We start from the raw sequence: 23,160 nt of genomic DNA, 5'->3' as shown, positions 1-23,160 counted from the left end.
GGCCCTTTGCGAAGGTTGAATAGTCACCTCTCTGTCGCTTATTGCTAAATGGGAGTGTTGAACCACTATTATTAAGGTGCAACTATAAGAAACTGGCTCTATATATACTGCACCAAAGTGAGGTACAGTGTGTATAGAGTCCAAGGGTCTCCAGAGGTTTGGCAGAAGTTAAAGTTAGATAGAACCTTACTCTCTAAAGTGGTAGCTTGGTCGAGCAGTAAGGCAGTCTCAGAGGACAGTGTTAAGCATTTGATGTACCTACTAAGTCAGCAAATGAATTCACACACTCAAGAACTGAACTCTAGGCCAATTGTTGTTGTATAAAAAATATATACTGTTGTTTATTTTTAGAACCAAGCAAGCCTGGCACAGGTAAGCATTAAATTACTTTTCAGATATGAAATGCTGTTGTTGAATACTTAAAAGATACAGTAGGACTTTGTACTAATTCGAGTTTACAGGGGTTGCAATGCAATGCACAAACTTAGTAGACTCAGTACATAGGAATCAATGGGCTTTTTTAGTAAAACGCAATTAATTACTTTTCGGATTACATTTACTAACACAGTGCTGGATCCTAGATTCAGCACTGGGACATTTCCTGAAAACAGTTTAGTGAATGTGTTTTAGTTAGAGGTACGATTTTTAAAGAATATTAATTTCAAAAGTTGACACTTTCACATAGCATCATCAATGTTATCCTATGGGAGGAAATTCAATTTACAGGTAAGTTACTCTAATGTTACCTTTCTTACTCGGTGCTGGATACCTAGATTTAGCACTGGGCCACTTCCTGAAAACAGTTGAGAAAATGCATTTTGGTTATTCGAGTGATTTTTAGGGAATATTCTTATTTTACAAAAGTCGACACTTAGAAACTTTTACGGAGAAAAAGTGTCAATGTTATTCTATGAGGAAAAAGAGGTTATTGGTTTCTAGGTAGGTAATTGGTCTTTGCAGTTAGGGTCCTGGGCTAGATTCAGGGGTCTCCCACGGTCATTGATGCACTGTTGTTGCACCCTCAGAGGCACTTGAATGGCCGGGTGCAGAGTGTTGAGGCCCAATGTTATCCTATGGAGGATTTTGGGGACTCCGGTTGGTGGCTGCTGGCAAGCAGGCAACGGGGCTGTGGGAGCAAAGCTCCTAGGGGTAAGCTTAGGGCAAGTTGGGGACCAAGTTAGCACAAAATGGGCACCCTCAGCGGCACTAGGGCGGCCTGGTGCAGGGTGCTGTTTTGAGGTTCCCTGTTGATTTCAATGGAGATTCTCTGGGACAAAGAAACACTGCAGGCTCGGGGATGAGGATCTTCCAGGAGCGACCACCACTTCGAGGGGTAAGTAGGGATGTTGAGGTTTGGTTAGGCAATGCTGGGCTGGGCACACTAGGCCGGGGGGCATCGGGTGTAGGGGTGCCTTGGGACATCGGATCTTCTTACCCGCTCTGGTCGCGGTAGGGGGTCCTCTGGATTGAGGCTGCAGGCATTGTCTGGAGGCTTGAGCATGGTCAGGGGTCGCTGGATCTCATGTCAGGATCACCGGGGGGACCTCCTCGTGGTATTTTTCCACTCGAGCTCATGCCGGGTATGGCTGGTGCAGTGTGGGCTGGATTCGCGGTTCCTGGCTGGCACCAGAATCAGCAGTTCAAACACATCCTGTGTTCAAGGGAGAAACAGCTTGAACACTGAAGGCAGGCAGGTCCTCCAGGGTTTTTGAGGTTGCTGACTGCTGGAGACGCAGGGGTTTTGCAGGAGCAGGTTTGAGGGGAGACAGGCCTGTAGGGTCGAGGCCCAAGTCAATGGGCTTCATACTCTTGTTAGCTCTGCACGGCTTCTCGTCCTTCTTCTCTTCTTTTCTTGTGGTTGCTGGATCTGAGGAAGGAAGGTTCAGGGTGCCCCTAAATACTAAATGTAGGGGCGTTATAGGTAGGTAAAGGGCAGGGACCAATGGGTCCCTTCCCTGGGGTCTGTCACTATTCTGCCACTCTCCAGTGGGAGGAGGACAGGAGGCTGTCCGTGGTTGGCTGGGTCCCCCCATCCTCAAGATGGCGGGAACTCGAGTTTGTGCTTCACCTCGCCTCCCCCACCTTAGGGGTGGAGTTGGCAGAGGTGGGCACACCTCTCTTCCTCACTTGTTTTTCCCGCCGGTTCTCCCGCCCAAAGTGGGGGGTAGAACCAGTTGCTGAAAGCAGCAAATGGTCTGGAGAGGCTCACAAAGGCGGCAGGCCTTTGAAGCTTTCCCTTTGTGAACCCTGTCCATCCTGGGGGAGGAGTCTTGGCACCTCGTCCCAGGATGTGCATTGTTTCAGGCCCCCGTGAGCAGCAAGCTCTCGACCCAGGGGTCCAGAACATGTCTGTTGGTGGCAGCCTAAGCAGCCACTCAGTCAGGTCACTAGGAGTTGGTCAAGTTTCAGGGGGCCTCTCTAAGATGCCATCTGTTGTGCATTTTACATTAAATCCCACACTGGCATCAATGTGGCTTTAATGTGCTGAGAAGTTTGATGCCAAACTTCCCAGCCTTCAGTGTAGCCATTATGGTGCTGTGGTGTTCGTAATGACAAACTCGCCGCACCATATCCTCTTAATGGCAGCACTGCACTTACAGTGCCCAGGAATGGACCTGGGTACTGTAGGGGTACAGGGCTCATGCACCTGTACCCTCACCACTGGCATAGGGCACCTTGCTAGAGGGGGGGATGATATATGCCAGGGCAGTCGACTCTTCACTTTGTTCTGCACCAAGACACACAGCCTGCAAAGGCAGGTTATGAGTGTCAGGGTACAGGGCCTCTAGGTGGCCCAATAAGTGCTGCAGCCCTTAGAGGTCTTCCCTGGTCACAGTGCCCTGGGTACCTGTGGTACCATTTACCAGGGGCTGACCGGTGGCCAGAGATTCCAATTGGGTTAGTTTTGGGGAAAGAACACAGGACCTGGGAACCTGATTGGCAGGGACACAGGGCACACCAAGAAAAATTGCATCAGTGGTCTGGCAAAATGTGGGAGGGTTACTGCAACAGAAACCCACTTTCCTACACCAACCTATGTCCAAACAGTGTTAACAAGTGTAAAAGTGACAAAATAATGAGGTAATTCTATCACAAAATGTGCAACATAATGCCACAGAATTTGCCTTTTTGCGCACCATAATTTAGTCAACCCTGCAGCATAATTTGTCCCTCTCCTGCGGTATAATTCTAGCGGCACTCGCCATAGGCTACATTAACACTTTGCTATGTCTGTCCCATTTAGTGAAGCTGTTTATATTCCTCAGCGCCATCTAAGTGTCCATTGCCTCGTCGGGGTTTGGATATGCTTCATAAATAATGTACCATATAATTTACAGGTGATGTACTTTTTTGTGGAGGATGCATGTGGTCTGCAGCAAAGGTGGCTACTTGGTTGGTTTTCTACCAATGTTATTTTAATGTCCCAGTCGGTACAAAACTAAGCACAATCATTTAAAGCCAGTATTTTTAGCCCTTGTGTCTACAACTTCAAACAGGAAATATGAATAGAACATATTTTCACATGTTTTCCAGAGCCAAGTTAACAATCCCTTCAAATAATTATGATAAACAAAGGCAGAAAAGTCATGTAACTAATAAGTGCATTCGATCTGGTTACAGTCCTATTTGCTATCATGTCTTTGCGTACTCTTTTTTTTTTTTATTAGAAATTTTTATTGGTATACAAAAGAAGGTCGTACAAAAATATATATATACAGATATAAAACAATAAATCGCTGGTATTTTTCTCTTGGAAAAGTGCCGACGCTAACTGCAGCTCTTTCTTGCCAACAGTCTTGTAAATGAATGATGCCACTTTACAGCTCTGTCCCTTTTAAGGTGTTCTAAAAACAGGACATTTTTTGCATCAGGCCATGCAGATGTGGCAGGAAGCAGACCTTGCCAAAGCCCCTATGAGCAGCTCCCACCCCCAGGCTAATAGTAAAACAGGCGGTATAAGTCGATATCGCTTGCTCAGTTCCTAGCTAGCTCCCTTGTGTGCTCTGCACGCCCAGGCTATTGTGCAGCTTACTCCCACTACAGGGGTCTGACACCTGTGATCCCTGTCCCAGCAGGGTTGTTTTATCTTTCCTGCAGAGCGCCAAGAGAGACACTGCCTTTCACACTGATCATCATTCTAAAATACGATCTGCTAGCAATAGACAGGCTCCTAATGTTTCAAACAATCAGCGTGCTTCTCGATTAAATCTGAGTGCTTTGTGCATGCAGGCGTGCACCCTGGAGGCAACTTAGATCATATCTCGGGGTTCCCCTAATGGATTTTTGTCATTTTGGTACCTTTTTGACTATTAATTTTTACTCTAGTTTTCTGATTCGGTTTGGGATTTTTATTTTTGTGTATTTCGACTTTATTACTGTTTTATACTGCAGAAATAGTTTACACATTGCCCAAGTTAAGCCTTTCTGCCCTGTGCAATATCTTCCGGGGGTGTTGAGCTCAGGTTAATTTTGTGACTTTACAGTTTCGCCCTGAGAAGGGTTCTGATTATTTCTTGAGGTGGGTAGTAACACCCAAATTAATAGTCCAATGTTTTACAGTCAGTATAGCATCTGACATAATTACCAGATCCTTATCATCATCTACAAAATATCACCAAATCAGAGTTAATAATAGAAAATCTACAACCAATGGTGGAATTATTTTTGTAAACAAGATTTCTGTCAGGAATATTCTGACATACACCCATTGAATACAATGCTTCACTAATTGTAAGAAATGGGGTTAATAATTTGGGAAGGGTGACCCTTACCAACTTAATTAACACAATCTATTTAGGTCAAAACACTAATCTGAGAACCTCTGCAAAAGTATCAGACCATTTCCAGAGAAGTGTTTATTAAGTTCAAACAGTACCAACAAATTTAAAGAGCACACTGTAATAAACAGCCTGATTCATCATTCTCCCGTTTTGTGAGCCCCTAATAGCGATTCCTAACGAATCGCTGTTAAGGACTTGCAAAACGGGATTCATGTAGGAATTGCAATAAATATTGCGATTCCTACATGTTCCTTATTTGCGAATAGCTAATTGCTAATCGCTAATAAGGAATAACTCCCCATGCATTCCTATGGGCCTACAGGCCCATAGGAATCCATGGGGAGTTATTCCTTATTTGCGATTAGCAATTAGCTAATCGCAAATAAGGATGCGATTTCAAGGGTGCAGGGGTGTCCAAAGGACACCCTGTAGCACCCCTGGAATGTAATCTACATTGGTGTTGCGCACACACATGTCCAAAGGACATGTGTGTGTGCAACATGCAACTTAGAAAAATGCATTTAAATGCATTTTTCTAAGTTTTTGCTATTACCGAGAGGTCTGACCTCTCGGTAAATAGCGGCCCAAAATTGCAATTTCGCAATTTTAAAATGCTTCATGAATTGCATTTAAGGAATCTCAAATAGAGATTCCTTAAATTCAATTCTTCGCAAATGTGCGAATTCTTAAATAGCGAATGTTGCATTTGGGATGATGAATCCCAAATGCAAAAATTGCACTCGCAAAAGGCAAGATTCTGAGAATCTTGCCCTTTGCGAGTGCAATTTAGCTTGATGAATCAGGCGGATAGTCCCTAAACCAATTTAGGAAAATGAAGACAAGTTTAGTGACCAAAGAGAAAACAAGACCATAGAAATAGAATGAGGAGAACTGGAGAGATGATTATTTTAAGTTGAAAGACAAGCAGCACCTAGAAAAAGTTAAGTACCATTCAGAAACTAAAATGTGTAGGTGACTAGGACCTGAGTGCAATTTCAGGCCACCAGGGATGAAACAGAGGTCAGATGTTTTAAGCTGGGTGTTCCAGATAAATATTCTACATTCAGACTTAGTCCCTGATATGGAAGTCACATTCTTCCAGAAGGGCATGGTCAAAAGCTGTGTCTGCTGAGAGTCCCTCAAAGTTGAATACATCGTCATTAACCTTGTGCTGAAGGCGTTGGTTTTGGCAGCAAAGTTTCCAAGTAGAAATAGTGGAATTTCACTGCGGCAAGGTAGCTTGATCAGGTGTATAGATTTAATGCCTCACCCTAGTCCATGGATTTATCCTCAGATTGTGTCACTTTTGTTGGCAGTCAAAATCCTCCAGTAGGGCAAGGCTGGAAGCTGAAGCAGGGCAGAGCTTCATAAGGCCAGACACCTTTACTACAAGTTGCTGCTGAACCTGATTTCAGCATAGTAACCCCTTAGGTGCTTCCGTCAGCCAACGGCCGTCACAAGCACTGCCTCCGTAGTGCTGCGCACATCCGTTGGCTGATGCGATCCTGCCCACTCATTAAAACCACTGCACGGCAGTGGAATTCGCACGGCGGTTAAGCGGGAAAAAGCTCTAAGCAGAACGAACCTGGATTTCTTGCCTGCCTAAGGTACAACCTTTCTGGGCAAGTCCCAGCACCATGTAACGATGTTCTAGAGGTGGCAATAAATGGCTAGGTCCTACTTTTGTGGTAATAATGGAAAGATTTCTTATAGACTGTCTGGCAACCTTTGGTACATATGAGCAGGCTTCTAGGCATCATGTCACTCTTCAGCTGTGTTCCTCAGGAAACAGTCTTTTATGGTCAGTTGGGGGCCTCCTGTCAAGAGTCCTGCTTTTTGTATCCCTGAAGCAGCCAAGCAAGAGGCTGACCACTTGACCCTTGTATAGCAGTTTCAATCTCAGAAGGTCGTTGATGCTAGCAGGATTCAAGAGTTCTACAGTTCATGAGTCCCTGAGTAAGTCCTCTTCTTCCACTAGAAGTCAGGAGTCTTCTTCCAGTAGGTCCTTCTCCTTCTGGTAGAGTCTTCCCAGGTTCCTTGAATGTTCTGAGGAGGTGGAGGTCAGAGTACCAAATGTATCCTATGCACTAGTCACCGATTGGAGAAATGTGGCCCCCAATCCTAACTATTTTCTCACCAAAAACACGTTGGCCCTAATTAAGAGTCGGAGTGTAAGCCTCTGACCGCTGGACAGAGGCTTACCGAACAACATCCTTAGTTTGAATTCCGACCGCCGTATTATGTTTACAGCAGTTGAAATTCAAACCAGCCGGTCAATCCGGCTGGCGTCCAACAGGCTCAAGGAGCCTGTCAGCCATTTGGAGGCTGCACATAATCCCTTAGGACGGCATTTACGCCGTCGGGATTATGATGTCAATTTCAGACAGGCTTTACATGTCGGGATTCCGACATGGAAAGCCTGTCGAAAAGTGACTTAGGTGCCCCCCCATCCGTCAGTGGCCTCTGGATGGGGACCTGGGGGGACCTATGGGCCTCTCTGTAAATCCCTGCACCGTGTGTGCCACGCGGTGTAGGGATTCACAGAAACTCCCATTTCTCTATGGAGCTTGTGCTGCGGATGGTTTTGAACCGCAGCACAAGCTCCCATGGAGAAATAGGTATTTGCGACCACACCACATTCATTCCCATTGTTATAGGGGGTGCGGAACCGCCAACCTATGGTAGGTCGGTTCTCACACCGAGACGGTGTCGGGCAGACGCAACTCAGCCCGACATTGTAAAAATTAACTATGTTTGAACCCTACAGTTGCTATTACATGACCAGCAAACAATGCAAGATAGTTTTTATTCATTTCACCCAGTAGAAATATGTATACAATAGGCGTCACCAGCACAACCTGGTTCCTCAATAGTACTTTGCACAAGTTGAAAAAAAGATGTAGAAATAATCTGTCACATTGATCCACAATACTGCCATAATGTTGCATCTATGCTACTTTATTGTCAACAATAGACTCTCTTGGAGAATTCAGTTAGTTTGCCTCCTGTGTACGACACTTCTTTCGAGCTCATGCAGTCCTCTACATCCGTCTTTGAAGGGACCCACAGGACAATTCTTAAGAATGTCCCTTTAAAGACGGGTGTAGAGGAGTGCATGAGCTCGAAAGAAGTGTAGTACACAAGAGGTGAATGAATTGAGTTCTCCAAGATGAATCTATTGTTGACAAAAAGTCCTATCAGGAACCCTGTCTCTTCGAGTAGCGGGGCCTCTCTCTTTAATATTGAGTCATATATGCAACTTCCTTATGTGTGGGGTGATCCATGTAGGGTTGAATGTCATGTATGGACACTTACCGATCTTCATGAACTGCTCTTGTTTATTCCATTTTCCCATTATGCGGTTTTGTGGTTTCCAAATCAAGAGCCCAATTCATAAAATGTTTTGCTCACCTAAGGTTCCCATCTATTCACAAGATATTTTCTGTCACTGAAATTGTCAGTGTAATTTCCTATATTCTGATTAATTGAATCAGTACATTTAGGGTCTATGATTGCAAATAGAACTTCAATCTCAGGAAGTTTAGAAAAGAGGGAAAGGTGTTGACAGGGGGAATGTCACACAATAAGAATGAGGTAGTTGGAACTTAGTGGGTATTGGCAAACATTTTACATGAAAATTGCCAGCCTGGGAATGGAAAGGAACTATCCCCAAATTTATCGTGTTTCAGTTGAACACGTTTTAAGTCAAATTGTGGTTTAAAATGAATGAGAAGTGGTTTCTTCCCATTAAAAAATATTATCCTGGTAAAAAAACTGTAATGTATTAATGCACATTTAGGCACAATATACTACTCAGGATTACCCAAGTGAAGAAAGTGTAGGTGAGAATGAACTCATGGACATCTATGCCTTGTAAAGACTAAAACCAGTACTTCTGAGAAAGCCAGACGTTCACTCAAACATGAGTCGTAAGGAGTAGCTTCCCAGTTTTCACATTATTTATGGTGAACCAAACCACTAAGGCCCTCATTCTGTAGAGTGCTGGAATACGAGTTCAACATTTCCACACCTGAAATTACCACTATGAAGTGTATCATTACTTTTTGGATGTGTGCATACAGCGTTTTTTCAACTTGCACCTTTAAGTCACCAAGACAAATGGGGAATTACTATAGGAATTGATATTACAGCACCTATTTCTGTAGTTTTCCCAGTTTTTAGACATTACCAATCAGGGACTTCAGCAGACTTTAGAACATTTTAGAAGATGCTTGAGATGTCCATGGGGACAGGACTTTGCTATTTTCCCATCTTCTGTCATTCCAGATTATGGCGGACTCATGAATTACATCAGAGCTCTAATGGGGTCTTGCCAAGCTTTTAGCATTTCAACTTATTACAATCATTACCAAATTGGCACATCCCAATCAATCCGGCTTTATGCTGCGTCAAAATACAGCTCTTAACTTATGGTGGCTCCATGGCGGGCTGGGTTGACAACATCTGTGAAGATGCAGTGATCCTGTCGCTTGATACACGCTTAGCCTTTGATGTGGTTGAATGGCCATTTTTTTCTTTGCAGTGTCAGAACTTATGGGCTTTGGCCCTTAATGTATGTCTTGGGTGCAACTTCTGTACTCCAAACCTCTGGCTCAGGAGGTAGTCTTTGGGAGGACATCCTCCAGCATGGGGTTTCCCTCTCTCACCACTTATTTTTGCTTTAAACCTTGAGCCTTTGGCAGCCTGGGTTCGAAGAGATCCATTGATCTGTGGACTGCACTGGATGGAGGAATGGGAGGATAGGATATTTCTCTACGCCAATGATGTCCTGCTATATGTCATGTCTCCGCAGTCCTCCATTCATTGAATATTGAACAAATTCACCAACTTTGATAGATACTCCGGTTATACCGTTAACTGGTCCAAATCCACATTGTATGTACATTGGGCGGCCAGGTGCCTTGCCTGCCATCTGGTTGTGAGGCGCAAATTGTATAAGATGTTTCCGCTACCATGGCATTTATGTTACCACTGATCCTAACTTATTTGTTGCCAGAAATCTTTAAGGACTCCTGAGTCGGCTTAAAATCGATGCCGAACATTGGAGGTCACTGCCACTCTCCATACTTGGAAGAGCGGTGTTGTTCAAGACGATGGTGTTGCAGCATTTTCTGTATGTGTTACAAAACATGCCACTCCCTGTTCCTACAACTTACTTTAAAACTTTAGACAGTGAGGTTAGAACTCTGCTGTGGGATGGAAGGCCCCCACGAATCACCCTACTTGAATTGACACAGAGTTGGTCTGACTGAGGGATAGCCCTACAAGATACTCAGACATATCATTGGGTGCACAACTGCTGGTTATTAATCAATAAGTTCACCAGCCTGTCGACGAACCAGCGTATTACATGGACCATCATTTCTTTCAGCCGGTGGGGCGGCACTTGCAAGCACTGTACACAAAACCAAAATGTCTAAACCTCACAGGACCAACAACACTTACTGGACGACTTTGGCACACAACACTTTAAAAACTGGGTTGAGGAGGCCGAAATATCCGGGGTCACCCAGTTTTGGGATTCTGAGATGTTGGGCATACTGGGAACACAACCCAGCTTTGATAAGTAGTATCTTATAGAACTCTTCAGGGTGGGGGATCTCTGATCTAATGGGTGGATGGTCCCATTCTCTGACTTACAGAGGAACCACGACCTAGCGACTGCAGAAAACTTCCATTACCTACTAGTCAAGGCTGGACCGGCCAGCCAGGCAAGCGGGCAATTCCCCGGTACTGGAGTCCCAGGAGGCCGGTATTGACACTTGGAGGACGGGTTCAGCCTCTAGGAGTGGTGGTGCTCATCATCGATCCCGGCCGCAACTTGAAAGAGTTGATTTTATTCTAGCGCACATTAGGACGTCTGCCCCTGTGGGCTGAATTTCTTAATTTTTGCCAGGGCTGTTTTAAGTTTCCAGTCCGGCCCTGCTACAAGTACAACATGTGATAATCCTCCGGGGGGAGGTTCTTCTGGAAATGTCACCATTAGACGATAGACTGTTGGAAGAACACATAACCTCAAAGGCGATCTCCCTCACTTCTTGAAAACTGATCAATAACTTTCCTAGGTGCACATCTTAACCTGCGGTACCGCTGGGAGGCTGATTGGGGGATATAACTGATGGGAATTGTCCAGAGACTCTGGCCTCGCCTATGGAGGTACCCACTAGGGCACGCTTCAGACTGGTTTCTGCTTAAAATACTTCATAGATCTTAACTATCTTGCAATGCAATGGAAAAATGGGCTGGGGATCGGATCGGCTTTGTCGTAGGCAATGTGGTCAAGATGGTGCCTTTATTCACATCATCTGGGATTATCTGGTGATCCTGACCTTCTGGGAATCTCTAGAGGCAAGCATGAGTGATGTATGTAGTATCGATTTGCCACTTTCGGCTAAATGGTGCCTTCTTAATGTGTGGGATGCTGCCGACCTGGTTCGTACAGAACTAATTTGGATGTTTTTGGGCATGATTGTTGCTAAACATAATATAGCTCGCTTATGGGGGGCAAGGTCCTCGCCACTTCTCAGAGACTAGAAAACGGACATTGACTGATGTATGGTGGCGGAGAATGTGGTTTATAGAAGCAGGGGCGGCTCAGGGAAATGGAAGAGGGTCTGAGGCAAATGGAATTTTGTCAGAGGGAATCCCTGCACCGCCCCAATTACAATGTCTACTGAAGTCTTCATTCCTGGATGAAATCTTCCAGTTGTACCCAGGATGGGTGTGTATCAGAAGTCTGATAGCGGTATTGTTGGGAACATGACTGCAATGTCTTCATTGTTTATGATGTATACGATTACTGTCGGGTATTTCCATATAAGGCAGGCTTATATCGTCCTAACATTTTTGTGACATAATGAAATCCTTTAGCAGCACCTTTATTGTTTCTTCATTTATTTTTAAACATGGCCCCAAGAGGTGCCAGTGCTATGGACAGCATACTATCTTCATTCATCAACTCCTTTGTGCCTACATCACATGTGGGTCTAGATTTATGAAGGTTTTGCGTCTCCCTTTCGCCATGCAAAGGTGACACAAAACCTATGTGAGATTTATCAGGCCACGCAAGGCATCCTTTCATGGCTCTGCATGGTTTGATAAATCTGGAATAGCAAGGCAGTGCAAATCGCTGCCTTGCATTACTCTACGGCAGGGAGGCGTTCCATGGGTCGAGCGTGGGTGTCCCCACAAATCCATCCATGGATTTTGGCGCATTCACAGACTCACCATTAGTGGTACACCTGGGAATGCATCAAAATGCTACGCTTTCCCTGATAAAACGTAAGAAGTAAAAATATCTTTATTTCTACTTGTTTGTTCCTCTCGATGTGTGCTGTATTCTGCAGGACAGGTAGAAAGAGGAAAATGCCTCTGGAGATTGTTTTAGTGATGGAAGGTGTCCTTCCTGCACAAGAACAATCTAGCCTACAACGCAGGCACCATTGCACCATGACGCGAGGGTGTCTGCACTGGCGCTAGGCAACCAAAAGTGTGCCAGCGGTGGTAAAGGACAGGAATGCACCACATAATGTTAAATACGCCACATTCCTTACCTTCAGGCAGGGGAGCAAAGTGGCTTGCCATGTTGTGCTGCTTGAAAAAAGTATAGATATGGGCCTTGGTGTATTGCAGACAAGCCAGTGTATTGTGGTGCCGATTTTTTCCCCTTACAGGAACACACGCTGTTTCTTTCAACAAGCAGTTTCTAATCCCTAATGGCTCGGTAATGTGAGGGCTGGCGCTTTTAACCAACCGCACACACAAAGGCAGCCGCACAAACGGTAGGCAAACGCTTAGACTATGCAGTGGCCGAGAAGTAGGTCTTATTAGGCAATATGTCCAACGCACGGAGTAGGAAGATGTTCCTGCCAGGGAAATCAATAAGGTGTAAAGAGAACAAAATGTACTCCAGGATCCACATAATGCAGGTTAAAATGCCAGACTAGATTTTCTGAAAATTTTGCATTTACATTTACACTGCATACACCAGAAATTTAACAAGTTAAATAAAGTGAGCAAAATTACCAATCCAGGAAGGCCAGGAAGTCCTGGGGAGCCAACTTCTCCCTAAGAAATACAAGCAAAGAGAACATTGTTATTATAATGACATGTTGCTTAGCAGCGTTTAAGTCTGAAAGCGCTGTAATAAAAATTATTACTATTACCCTGCCCCGTGGTGCCTACTTTTTACATCAAAAGAATAAAGGGGCATATTACCAAGGGCCTTTAGCTCCGCTTTAGCGGGAAATTTTCTCGCTACAGCGGCGATAATTTGATCGCCCTATTACCAAGCTCTCGCTAACACCAGTTAGCGACAGCTAATAGGCGATAGCGGGCATTTAGGGGCCCACTTTGCATGTCAGCGATAATTATCGCTAATGACATGCAAAGTGGGCATGCCAAGATGTTAACGACTGGAAACAGTCGCTAATATCGCTATCTCCAATTATCAACAAAGCCTTACTTTTTTAAATAATCGCGCTAAGCGTGAATATCTCCAAAAGCTAACGCCTGCCCAGAGCAGTTCTTAGCCATGTTATCCAATGGAAGGTGGATAACATGGCTAAGAGCATTGTCACGATAATGCATGAATATCGCTGATTTTTCGGCGATATTCATGCATTTCGCAGGATTTTTACTGCTTTTGAGATAAACCTTGATAATGTCAAGGTATCTCAGCGGTAAAAATCGTCGGAGCGCGGCGATATAATTTTAGCCGCTAACCATGCATAGCGATAATTATCGCTATTGCTTGGTAATATGCCCCAAAGTGTTTAACGGATAGGTCAGCCTGTGACTTTCCCTTAGAGCTCTGCTGTGGATGCCACGTTATGGTGACCCCACAAAATGAGTTCATTTGCCAGAGTGCGAATATAAAACCCACATGAGCTGGTTAAGTGATGTACGTGTTTCTTCATGGGTTGTTAATCATCCAGAACAACACATAGGGATTTCACAGAACAGACTCGTCGCATCAAATTCCCCAAACTCACAGCTTCATATTCTTTTCCAGATTTCCATCTGTTTGTTTTTATTCCCACCAACCTTAACTATGCTCTGTTGGTATTCAGAGCGAGCTCACTATTTTGCATCTTGTGCGGGAAATTCTTTCTAATCCTATTCAAAGTGTGTATGTGTGGGGGGGAGGGGCGGGGGTCGTATATTAAACAATATTTCCAGAGGCGGATGCAGTTCCATGTTATCTAGGTACACGTAAAACTCCACCCTCCTTGATAGCAATTGGTCATTGTCATGCAGGTGCTTCACTTATGAGTTAAGAGACACTGGTCATAAGGAGAGTCCCTGAAGGATCCCACATGACAATTTCACTGGAGGTGCTTTACTACCATTATTGACAATCTGGGTACAACGCTGACCTTTAAGAGATCTAAACCAATCCAAGGTGGAGTTGGACACCACGTCTATGTTTTTTAGCCCATTCAATATGTCATGATATATGGTGCAATGAGTGGTTCTCTTATCTGTTTGTATGTCCTCACCATATCACTTTGATTCACTCTGTAGTCTACGCACCTATCTGCAGCTAGGGCTTACTTTTTAAGTTGTGAGACAAGGAAATCAGCAAGTTGCCGGCTCAACGATAAAGCTAAAGCATCCTGAATGGGTCCCACAAAAATTATATGAATCAGATTAGGAAAAGTATCACCTTTAAACTCCTCATCAAGCCATACAGACTTGTCATGTCACCAAGTACCCCAATATTATAACTCCTGTGATTTACTGATGGCTCAGTTTGGGTCTACACCTTGAGCTCTCCCCAAAATGTAGGCATGTTTTTGAATTCTTATGAGAAATAAGCCAAAGCTCAATAGACATGTCAAAGTGGAATAAAAAGTTTTTAATCTCAAGTGTTATTTGTTGTGCTCAAACAAATATTGTCCACTGGGGGATTACTAATGTTGTGTTTTGGAGTCCTGAATCACAGAGCACTACACGGCTGATGTAACAAGACTTACCAGTTGTAGCCACATATTTCTAGTGCTTGTGGTATTATAGGGTACACGGTAAAGATGAGTTCTGTTAGTGGTAAGTGACTCAAAAACTAAAAATGGCGTTTTGACTACTTCCAGTGGCAAGGTGCATTGCAGTTGTTCCTTTGAGATTGTCAGGAGCTCACTTATTCAAATAATTGCTACAACTTTGGAATTTTAGATCTGTAATCATAGACACATAGATTTAATGATCCTGGTTCCCTAGTGAGTTCTTCAAGGCGAAGGGAGTGTTAAGATTGTGGCAACCAAACAAGACATTTCAATCTGGATTTGAATGTGTGAATATCATGCGTGGACTTTTGCATTCTTGCCACCAAGTTCTGTATTCAGGGGTCAGTGAAATGCGGCAACAAATCATCAGCATCAGATAGGATACCATGTGTGGCTTGAGAACACTGCTCAAGCACCCAGACCGGTAAAAGTAATGCTTGGTCATTTCAGGTGAAGGTCGGTGATTGCTTGTAAGGGCAGGGAAGTGGGCACAAGAACATTTGTGCTGATTCAGGCGGCCTGCTCACCAAGCACCACCAAAGGGATGACCCTTTCACCATTTACTTATCAATCAATAGCTCTCCTCCATCTCTTGTGAGAGGTCTTCGATGGGCAGAGGCTACAGGTGTGATTTTCTCAGTGTCTCCTCGTCTCTAGATAGGCACATTCTGCAGAGAGATCAACAAACATGGATGCAAAATAGCAAGACCATAGCTTAATCCAACTTCTGGGAGAAGTGCAGCAGATTGGTTGATATTTGGAACAAACTGACAATTGTTAGATGCCTTGAAGGGACTGGTTAATAGAGCAAGTATGACTTTTGTCTTCAGGGAGAGCGGCAATGGCTGAGCATCGTTCACAGTGTGTTTTTTGTTTTAAATGTTTGGTGCCAGACTACTGTATGATGGAGCTGTCTCATTGTCTGTCCTTCAATTAGAGCAAGGGGAACTGGCTGGAACTGTGGGTTGAATTCGTGGTTCAATTACATTCCAAAACCTGAGTCAGACAGAGAAGAGTAGCTCCTACTACGGATTTATTTTCTTTTTGGGGTAGGGAATCTTTGTAGGCTTCTTCCTACACTTTTAGGGGAAGCAGTTAAGACAAGAAGTTAGGGGGCATACTTACAAAGAGTTCATGCAACACAGCGCAGCAAATAAAGTTGTTACACTGTGATGCATTGATCAACTATACCAGAACTGTACCATATGTACTTAGAAGTGGCACAGTTCTTTTTCGTTCCCTGTGCTGGGGTACTTGTGTCTGCCATGTGTCAATGCAGGCACCTTTGTGCAGTGGTGAAATGGTGTCTGCACTGTTCTTTGTATAGGTTTTGTGCAGAAAGGAGAGCTTTGCTGCACAAACCCTATGATTGAAGGCATTTCCTCTTTGTATCTGAGCTACATAATTCAGCACACATACAAAGAGGGAGAAATAAAAACATTTCCTCACATTACGACTGCCACAGAGAAGTGAAGGATTTTGGTGTAAATACCCATCTACAGTTCCGCAGGGATTTGTTTTAAAACCCATGGGAAGAACAGATTGTTTAATGTCATTAGATTATTACGTTTGTTGCTACAGTATAATATATTAAATTGTGTGACATTGGAGTCATTTTGATAAATGACTTCAATGTCACACAAGTTGCTTCATGATGCTTCAAGAGGACCATTGTTGTAATTATGATGCCATGAGAACGTGAGATCCAACTGTAAGATAATATTACAGTACTAGAGCAGTTATGCTGCTGTGAAATTGTTATTATATTTTTTCTGATGCTAGGATATTATTGTAAATATTGATTTCTTGTGATATTGCAGACATAGGACATTATGCTCCACTAATGTCATCTTGACTTCTACTGAAATGGCAACGTGGTTAAACACATGGTCAAGCTTGAGTGAACACATTTGAATTGTGTAGTGTCCTGCAGGACACGTTCTAGTGTTTTTCCATTTCCTGTAAGCCAGCCACTCCCTCGAGGGCTGGGCACACTACACCCCCTCACCCATCCATCACGGGTGTGACGAGTCACGTGACCCCGCTAATAAAAGGGCCCGGGTGCACATGCTTGTGGCCAGTTTACATACATACTATCCTGCGTCTATCATTGCAGCGTCATGTGGGCCTCAGGCCCAACACCACATTGGCGACGAGGCGGGTAGCTAACCCCGCATGCCTGCCGCTCGGCGCTTCATCATTCCTCGTGGGGGAGGAATTAGGCCTGGTATGCAGCACCCCACTTCTCGTCGTTCGTGGGGGAAGAAAAGGGACGTGCCTGAGAAGCGGCACCCCACAGCGTTTCCCACAGCCCCAGCGACTGTAAGGGTGATCTGCTGCATCGCCGCCCTCCGCAGTCACAGAGCGGCCACCAAATCTAGCCGTGCCCCCACCCGACGTCTGAAGCAGACTAAGGAGGCCGGAGGTCCAGGGCAAGCACCTCACCACATCGCCACGTTCCTCGCCAGTGCAGCCAGCAGGAAACATCGGGCGTGAAACTGCCGCCCCTTGCCCCAGCACAGCTACCGGGGACTGCTGTACCTCTGGCACCGGGGAAAAGAGGGGAGGCGACGCTGTCCCGGTGAGAGCCTGCCGCACCTCACCCCCGCCGCGTGAGAGGGAGAAGGGAGCGCAGATCCCGGTGAGAGCTGCCCGGGTCGAGGGCACTCCCAGAAGCCGGCGAGGAGCACGTCCGATGGCCTGCAGGGCGTGTGAAGAGCCCTGGGCCTGCGAGGACGTGGCGTCCGGGTGTCCACCCCGGTAAGGCCTGCCGCCCTGCCTGCCAGGAAAAGAGCCCCGGAGAAGAAGTGCGGACCGGACAGTGCCCACCTGCGCCGGCCGCAACGGTGCCCAGAAAGAAGCGACCGACCGGAGCCCACCCGCGTCGGCCGCCACTGAGGTCCCTCGCCACGGAGTGCGGCCCGGCCAGAGCCCACCTGAGCCGGCCGCGATGTGACCCCCAGCGGAGAGGAACACCGGCCGGGCGGAGCCCACCCGCCACGGCCACAACAAGAGAATAGGCACGTAGGTCGAAGGTGAGCCCGCGAGCTCTAGACTGCCTGGGGGGCCGCATGAGCATGAAGCGACCCCCCCCCCAAATGACTGTAGCAAGCGGAGCCCACCCGCAGTCAATTCGTGTGCCCACACACCTGCGAAAGCCCACCTCGCCGCACCCGGTCGGAGCCGTAATGACACCCCCCTCGCCGCGCAGCGTGTGACGAGGCTGCTGTGGGGTAAAGGACACCAAATACTGCCCGCAGCTAACACACACACACGATCCCAGGCAGTGGCTGAAGTGGTATGAGACTGCCGTACGAGGCCGACTGCACCAAGAGACAGTGTGCAACCACTGCCGAGGGTAACGCAGATCCTTCCCCGCCCGGACAGCGTGTGAAGAGCTGCCGGGCATCCCGAGGACATGGCAAAACTCTCCACATGTGTGCCCCATGCACAATACTACAGCCCCCCCCAACTAAGTGGCAGACTAGACTCACCTCAAACGGGGGTAAATCTCGCAGAGGGGCACGTCCATGATCCGTGTGTGTTGGACCCCCAGGAGCGACCAAGGACTGTCACGAGTAGCAGCCACTGCAGTCCGAGGATCAGGAGAGGCCCCAGAGGCCTCCGCGAGGCCTGGAGCACGGAGGAACCCAGCAGAAACTTCAGCCACAACTGGAAGAAAGCAACACTGACACCCAGTGGCCGGTTGGCCACACTGCAGGCCAAGCACACAGCAGGCCGAGGGATAGACAAGCATTGGACAAACCTAGTGCCACAGCCACATCGCCTCCACACCAGAGATCTGGGTACGACAGCACAGCACAGGACTAGATTTTTGAAAGGGAAAACCAGCTGCAACTATCCAAACAAGGAAGGACACGCAGCCCCACCAAACAAGAGTGTCTGGGCCACCATAAAAGCCCACCGAGCCACATAGCACTTGCCCATTACACAGCATATCCGACATAGCCCAGGAGATGGGCATTTGGTTTACACAAACGAGCCTAAGGAAATGTATCCGCCACCCTATTAATCAAGGTACCTGCAGGATCATCGACCCCGCCTCAGGCAACAAGCAGTGAAAATAGCAGAGTGACCCGCCTGGTACCGGGACTGTCGCTACTAAACAAAGCTGGTGGCAGAAAATATCCTGAAACCCCGAAGGCCCCCCCCCCTGCGCCCACAACACTCGCACAAGACTGTCACAGCGCGGATACGAAGTGCCTCAGGAACTATCAGGCATGGCTCTATCGCGCCACCGCAAGCGTCTCCACGCCCAAGCAGTCAGACATGACTTGTGTGGACCACCCAGGAACAAAGGAGCCTACAAGGCTCAGCACGACAAGATACTCACGGAAAAGCAGTCTCAGCACTCCCACGCCTCGGGACCCTATCAGAAATAGAAGAGGCACTGGCTGCCAGAAGCCCAGAGCACCACGCAAGACAGCCACCACCAGTGAAGAGGTCGTCGTCACCCACCCTACTGGTGGACAACTACAAGCTACAACGCAAGCACCTCATGGCCAGAAGAGAACGTCCACAAACGAGACCAGACGCTCAAAGGACATTACAATGCCAGAAGCACGCAGGAGGTCGCACCTGTGAACCTGACGGCACAGTCAGCACCCAGGAAACCTCTCCACACAGAAACACTGCTGAACGCAGGTCGGAGAGCACACACATCTCCACCGCCACAGCGAAACCCTACGGCGGGCCGAAGACCACCAACAGTGTCCTCCCTCGCACTGCCTCCAGATGGAGTCGGCAGGGACCCACCACAGGCAAGAGAGGAGTCACACACCCCACGTGGCAGGCCGCCACAGCACCATGTGCTCCAACAAACAGCGACACAAGACCGGACGTCACGTCGCCCAGCAAGCAGGAAACACGTCACCAAGTGACTAATCCATACAAGCACGCCAGAGCAAAGGCAGAAGCCGGTGCCACAACAGCACTGCCTCGAGGTCCACACGCAACACCCTCTGAGAAAAGAAGAAGAGTGACAGCACAGACCGGATGAGCACAGGTGGGCTGAACAAAGCCAACAAAGGGAGGAAACCGAGGACTCACAGCCAGCCAAGGAGCACACCCTGACACGCCAGACAGCCTCCAAGGCGGACCGACGTCCCAGGATGCAGCGCCACGGATAGACCAAACATAAGCCGCAGCAAGCGCAGTCCACGTCTCATCCCAACGTTTTCCCAGGCGACCGTCCATCCCCGAGCGTCGGCAGTCTGAGTCAACCAGCATCCATGCTCCTGTCCTCAGGTACAAAGGGTGAAGATCAGCACAGAGTGTCCGTCCTCCCACCGCCTCAAGAGGGAGTCGGCAGTGGCCCCAAGCCAGGCAAAGGAGGATCCCCACACTCTACGTGTCAAGCCGCCACAGACACTCCATCTCAGCAAGGCGGAGGCACTTGGCTGCCAAGTCCATCTGGACATCCAACACTCCCAGCAAGTTACCACCACCTGTCATCCCAAGTCACCACATGGCTGGCAACTGCCATCACGTCAGCCGTCATCACCTGCGTCAAACATCTCCACTCCCAGAAGATCGGCGGACAGGAGTCCTGCACCGTCACCACACCAGCAGACAAAAGAAACCAGAGGCCCCCCCTGTGAACCTGGAATACACTGGAACCGAAGCAGCAAAGGCAAGTCTATTCCACGACTCATGCACCCGTGGGAGTTTGGGAGGTCGACTAAGCAATGGCTCCTCCGCGGCCCTGCAGCTGCCACCAGCTGGCACACAAGCAGCCCTCAGCGCAGCCCTACTACAGTCCCGCAGCAACCCCGGCAACGGGCCTCCCCAGGCGGGAGAGCGAGCAGAGACTCTGCCCCACCGACAGGTTTCCGGTCACAACCCAGCCGTTCAACAAAGACAGTCGGCTCTGCCACACCTCTGTGAACTCTCCGTTAGGACTCCATCCATTTTTGTGACGCAGCCCACTACAATAAACTGTTAGAACCCACCACGGACCATCACGGATGTCAGCAAAGTGGAAATCAGGCAAGGCAGCAAGACATATCACCGTCAACGAACTGTCAGCATGCAGAGGACGTCTCCCAGCCAGCGGTCGTGTCCTGAGGCCCTCAGGTTAAACTACGGGTGCCCGCCGAGAAGGTTCTGCTGCAAGCCAAGTCACCAATCCAGGTCTGCTGTCGTCCTGCCACCTGACTCTAGAGACTGATGGACCCTGTGGTAAATGTAAATGTAAATGTATGAAACTTATATAGCGCAGGACTTACCCTGGGGCATCTCCGCGCTTGCTTAGGGAACCCGTCCTGGTATTCCCCTGTGAGAAACCCCGGCAGGGTATCCACAAGGTGAAAGCCAGGCATCCCGCCGCGAGGGGCCGATGTGGAGATTAAGCAAGCTATTGCCCAGAGTCGCAGAGTGTGACCCCGTGAGTCGAGTAGGCACCGGAGCGAGAATTGTCGAGACCGTGGAATTTATGAGCCCGTGACCCGCCGAGGCGGGGAATCGAACCCTGGTCCACGGTCGATCTCAGATTCCGGGTCTGCCGCCTCTAACCACTGAGCCACACTTCTCCACTAGTTAACTTTGTTTTATTCCCACAGGTTTGGACTAGCAATTTATTTGTTCCTCAATAAAGTTGGGGAAGAATGTAGTGTCCTGCAGGACACGTTCTAGTGTTTTTCCATTTCCTGTAAGCCAGCCACTCCCTCGAGGGCTGGGCACACTACACCCCCTCACCCATCCATCACGGGTGTGACGAGTCACGTGACCCCGCTAATAAAAGGGCCCGGGTGCACGTGCTCGTGGCCAGTTTACATACATACTATCCTGCGTCTATCATTGCAGCGTCATGTGGGCCTCAGGCCCAACACCACAAATTGTTTTTTACCTTTTCGCCTTTTTCACCCGCCATGCCATGTAGACCATCCAGACCCTAGAAGGAAGAGTTCAATGACTTTTTAATTCACATTTTTTATAGAATGCAAAGGTGTGTTTTATGTTGCATTTTATCAGAGTGACAAAATAAAAAGGAATATGGTAAATGCATGTTTGCAACATAAGGCCACAGCAAAGGAAAGAACAGTAGAGAAATTTATATTGTGTCCTGTCGTGGCTGCCGTACAACGCAAGTGGGGGGATGAGGGAATGGGGACAGGAAATGAGGGGAAAAATAATAATACTAATAAAAAACGTACAAGTTCCTGCCGCAACGCCGACGACCGCCTCGGTTCTTCTCTTTCACAATCACTGGAATGCACAGGTTCCACACCCAATCCAGATGCTGCTCTCATGCTATGAAAACAGCGCCAGGTTTGGTCTGAGCGACCTGGTCTGCCGCTCAGACAGTGCCCGGTAACCTGCGGTTTTTCTCCAACCTGGCTGTGAACACAGCTGGGTTGAAGAAATAGAAGTGTGCATGTCTGTTTGGGTGGCCTACGACGGCCTGCAAAATTTACTTGCACACTTTTAAGTGCCCACCACTCCTCCCTTTCATGGCTTGGCCCACCCTACACAGGCATGCCAGCCAGAGCCAGTAATAGAAAAATAAAATTATATTATGCTTTTATTATCATGTTTTTTTCTGTGACTGAATCTGATCAGTGGGGAGACGCTCCACCACCATTATGGAGGAGCCGCCCCTGATTGTGTCATCCGGGATTAGTAAATATAAAAGGCCAGAGCTTGATGGCACACTCTTTTGCTCAATCTGTGTTGCACAAATCCAGAAGATAAACAGCAGACTAGATAACGGTTGATGTTTTATCATTGGGCTTTGTCTCTCTAAATTAGCTATTGCTGATCATACTATCATGGCAACAATGAACATTTAATATCAGGGTACGTTTGGATAGTATTTATTTAAAGTCTCCTTAAATTGACTTAAAACCTCTTCCCTTTGCACTCTTCCAAAGACATCTATTCTCTGGAGTTCAAATCTTGGCACTTCTCTTGTATATTTTGTTCTTGATTAATCCCATTGCGCGTTCAATCACTGCGTCTATTTCTGCTCTATATGTTCACATGTTATTCATGTCAGATTGCATCTCTAGGTATTTCATCATCGTGCCCCTTTCGGTGTGCAGGACAGTGTGTTTACTGGGACTAGTCGGTGTATTACAAAAATCTTGTTTTCTCATTTGGGATTAGATTGTGACTTCTTGTAACTTCTTTTTCTGTAATTCTGTCTTATCCACTGTCCCAGTATCTGACTGCTACTGAAAGCATTACATGTTATATAATTTCCAACAAACACGGCAAAGTTCTACTTTTGTGTCTTTTTTTAGACTATTCTTCTGCCACGGGCATTGAAAGTCCATCAATTGAAGGTATATGAAAAATAATTATACTAATAGAGGAAGCCATTGTAACAAACC

The 23,160-nt window shown here is 47.1% G+C and overlaps 1 protein-coding gene across 2 annotated transcripts in view; it reads right to left on the bottom strand.

Moving 5' to 3' along the window:
- The window catches only part of COL19A1 (collagen type XIX alpha 1 chain), a 2,464,374-nt gene that overhangs the window by 597,388 nt on the left and 1,843,826 nt on the right, over nt 1-23,160 (bottom strand). The window contains exons 21-22 of one of the 2 annotated variants that reach the window (XM_078648013.1): nt 21,675-21,719; nt 12,828-12,869 (exon numbers count right to left, since the gene is read on the bottom strand). In XM_078648013.1, coding sequence (XP_078504139.1) covers nt 12,828-12,869; nt 21,675-21,719 — 87 coding nt within the window. The remainder of the gene's footprint in view (nt 1-12,827; nt 12,870-21,674; nt 21,720-23,160) is intronic. The other variant, XM_078648014.1, reaches the window with a different exon arrangement.

The sequence above is a fragment of the Lissotriton helveticus genome, chromosome 6 (assembly GCF_964261635.1).
Source record: "Lissotriton helveticus chromosome 6, aLisHel1.1, whole genome shotgun sequence".
Classification (NCBI taxonomy): Eukaryota; Metazoa; Chordata; class Amphibia; order Caudata; family Salamandridae; genus Lissotriton; species Lissotriton helveticus.
This window is presented reverse-complemented; position numbering and strand designations above follow the sequence as displayed.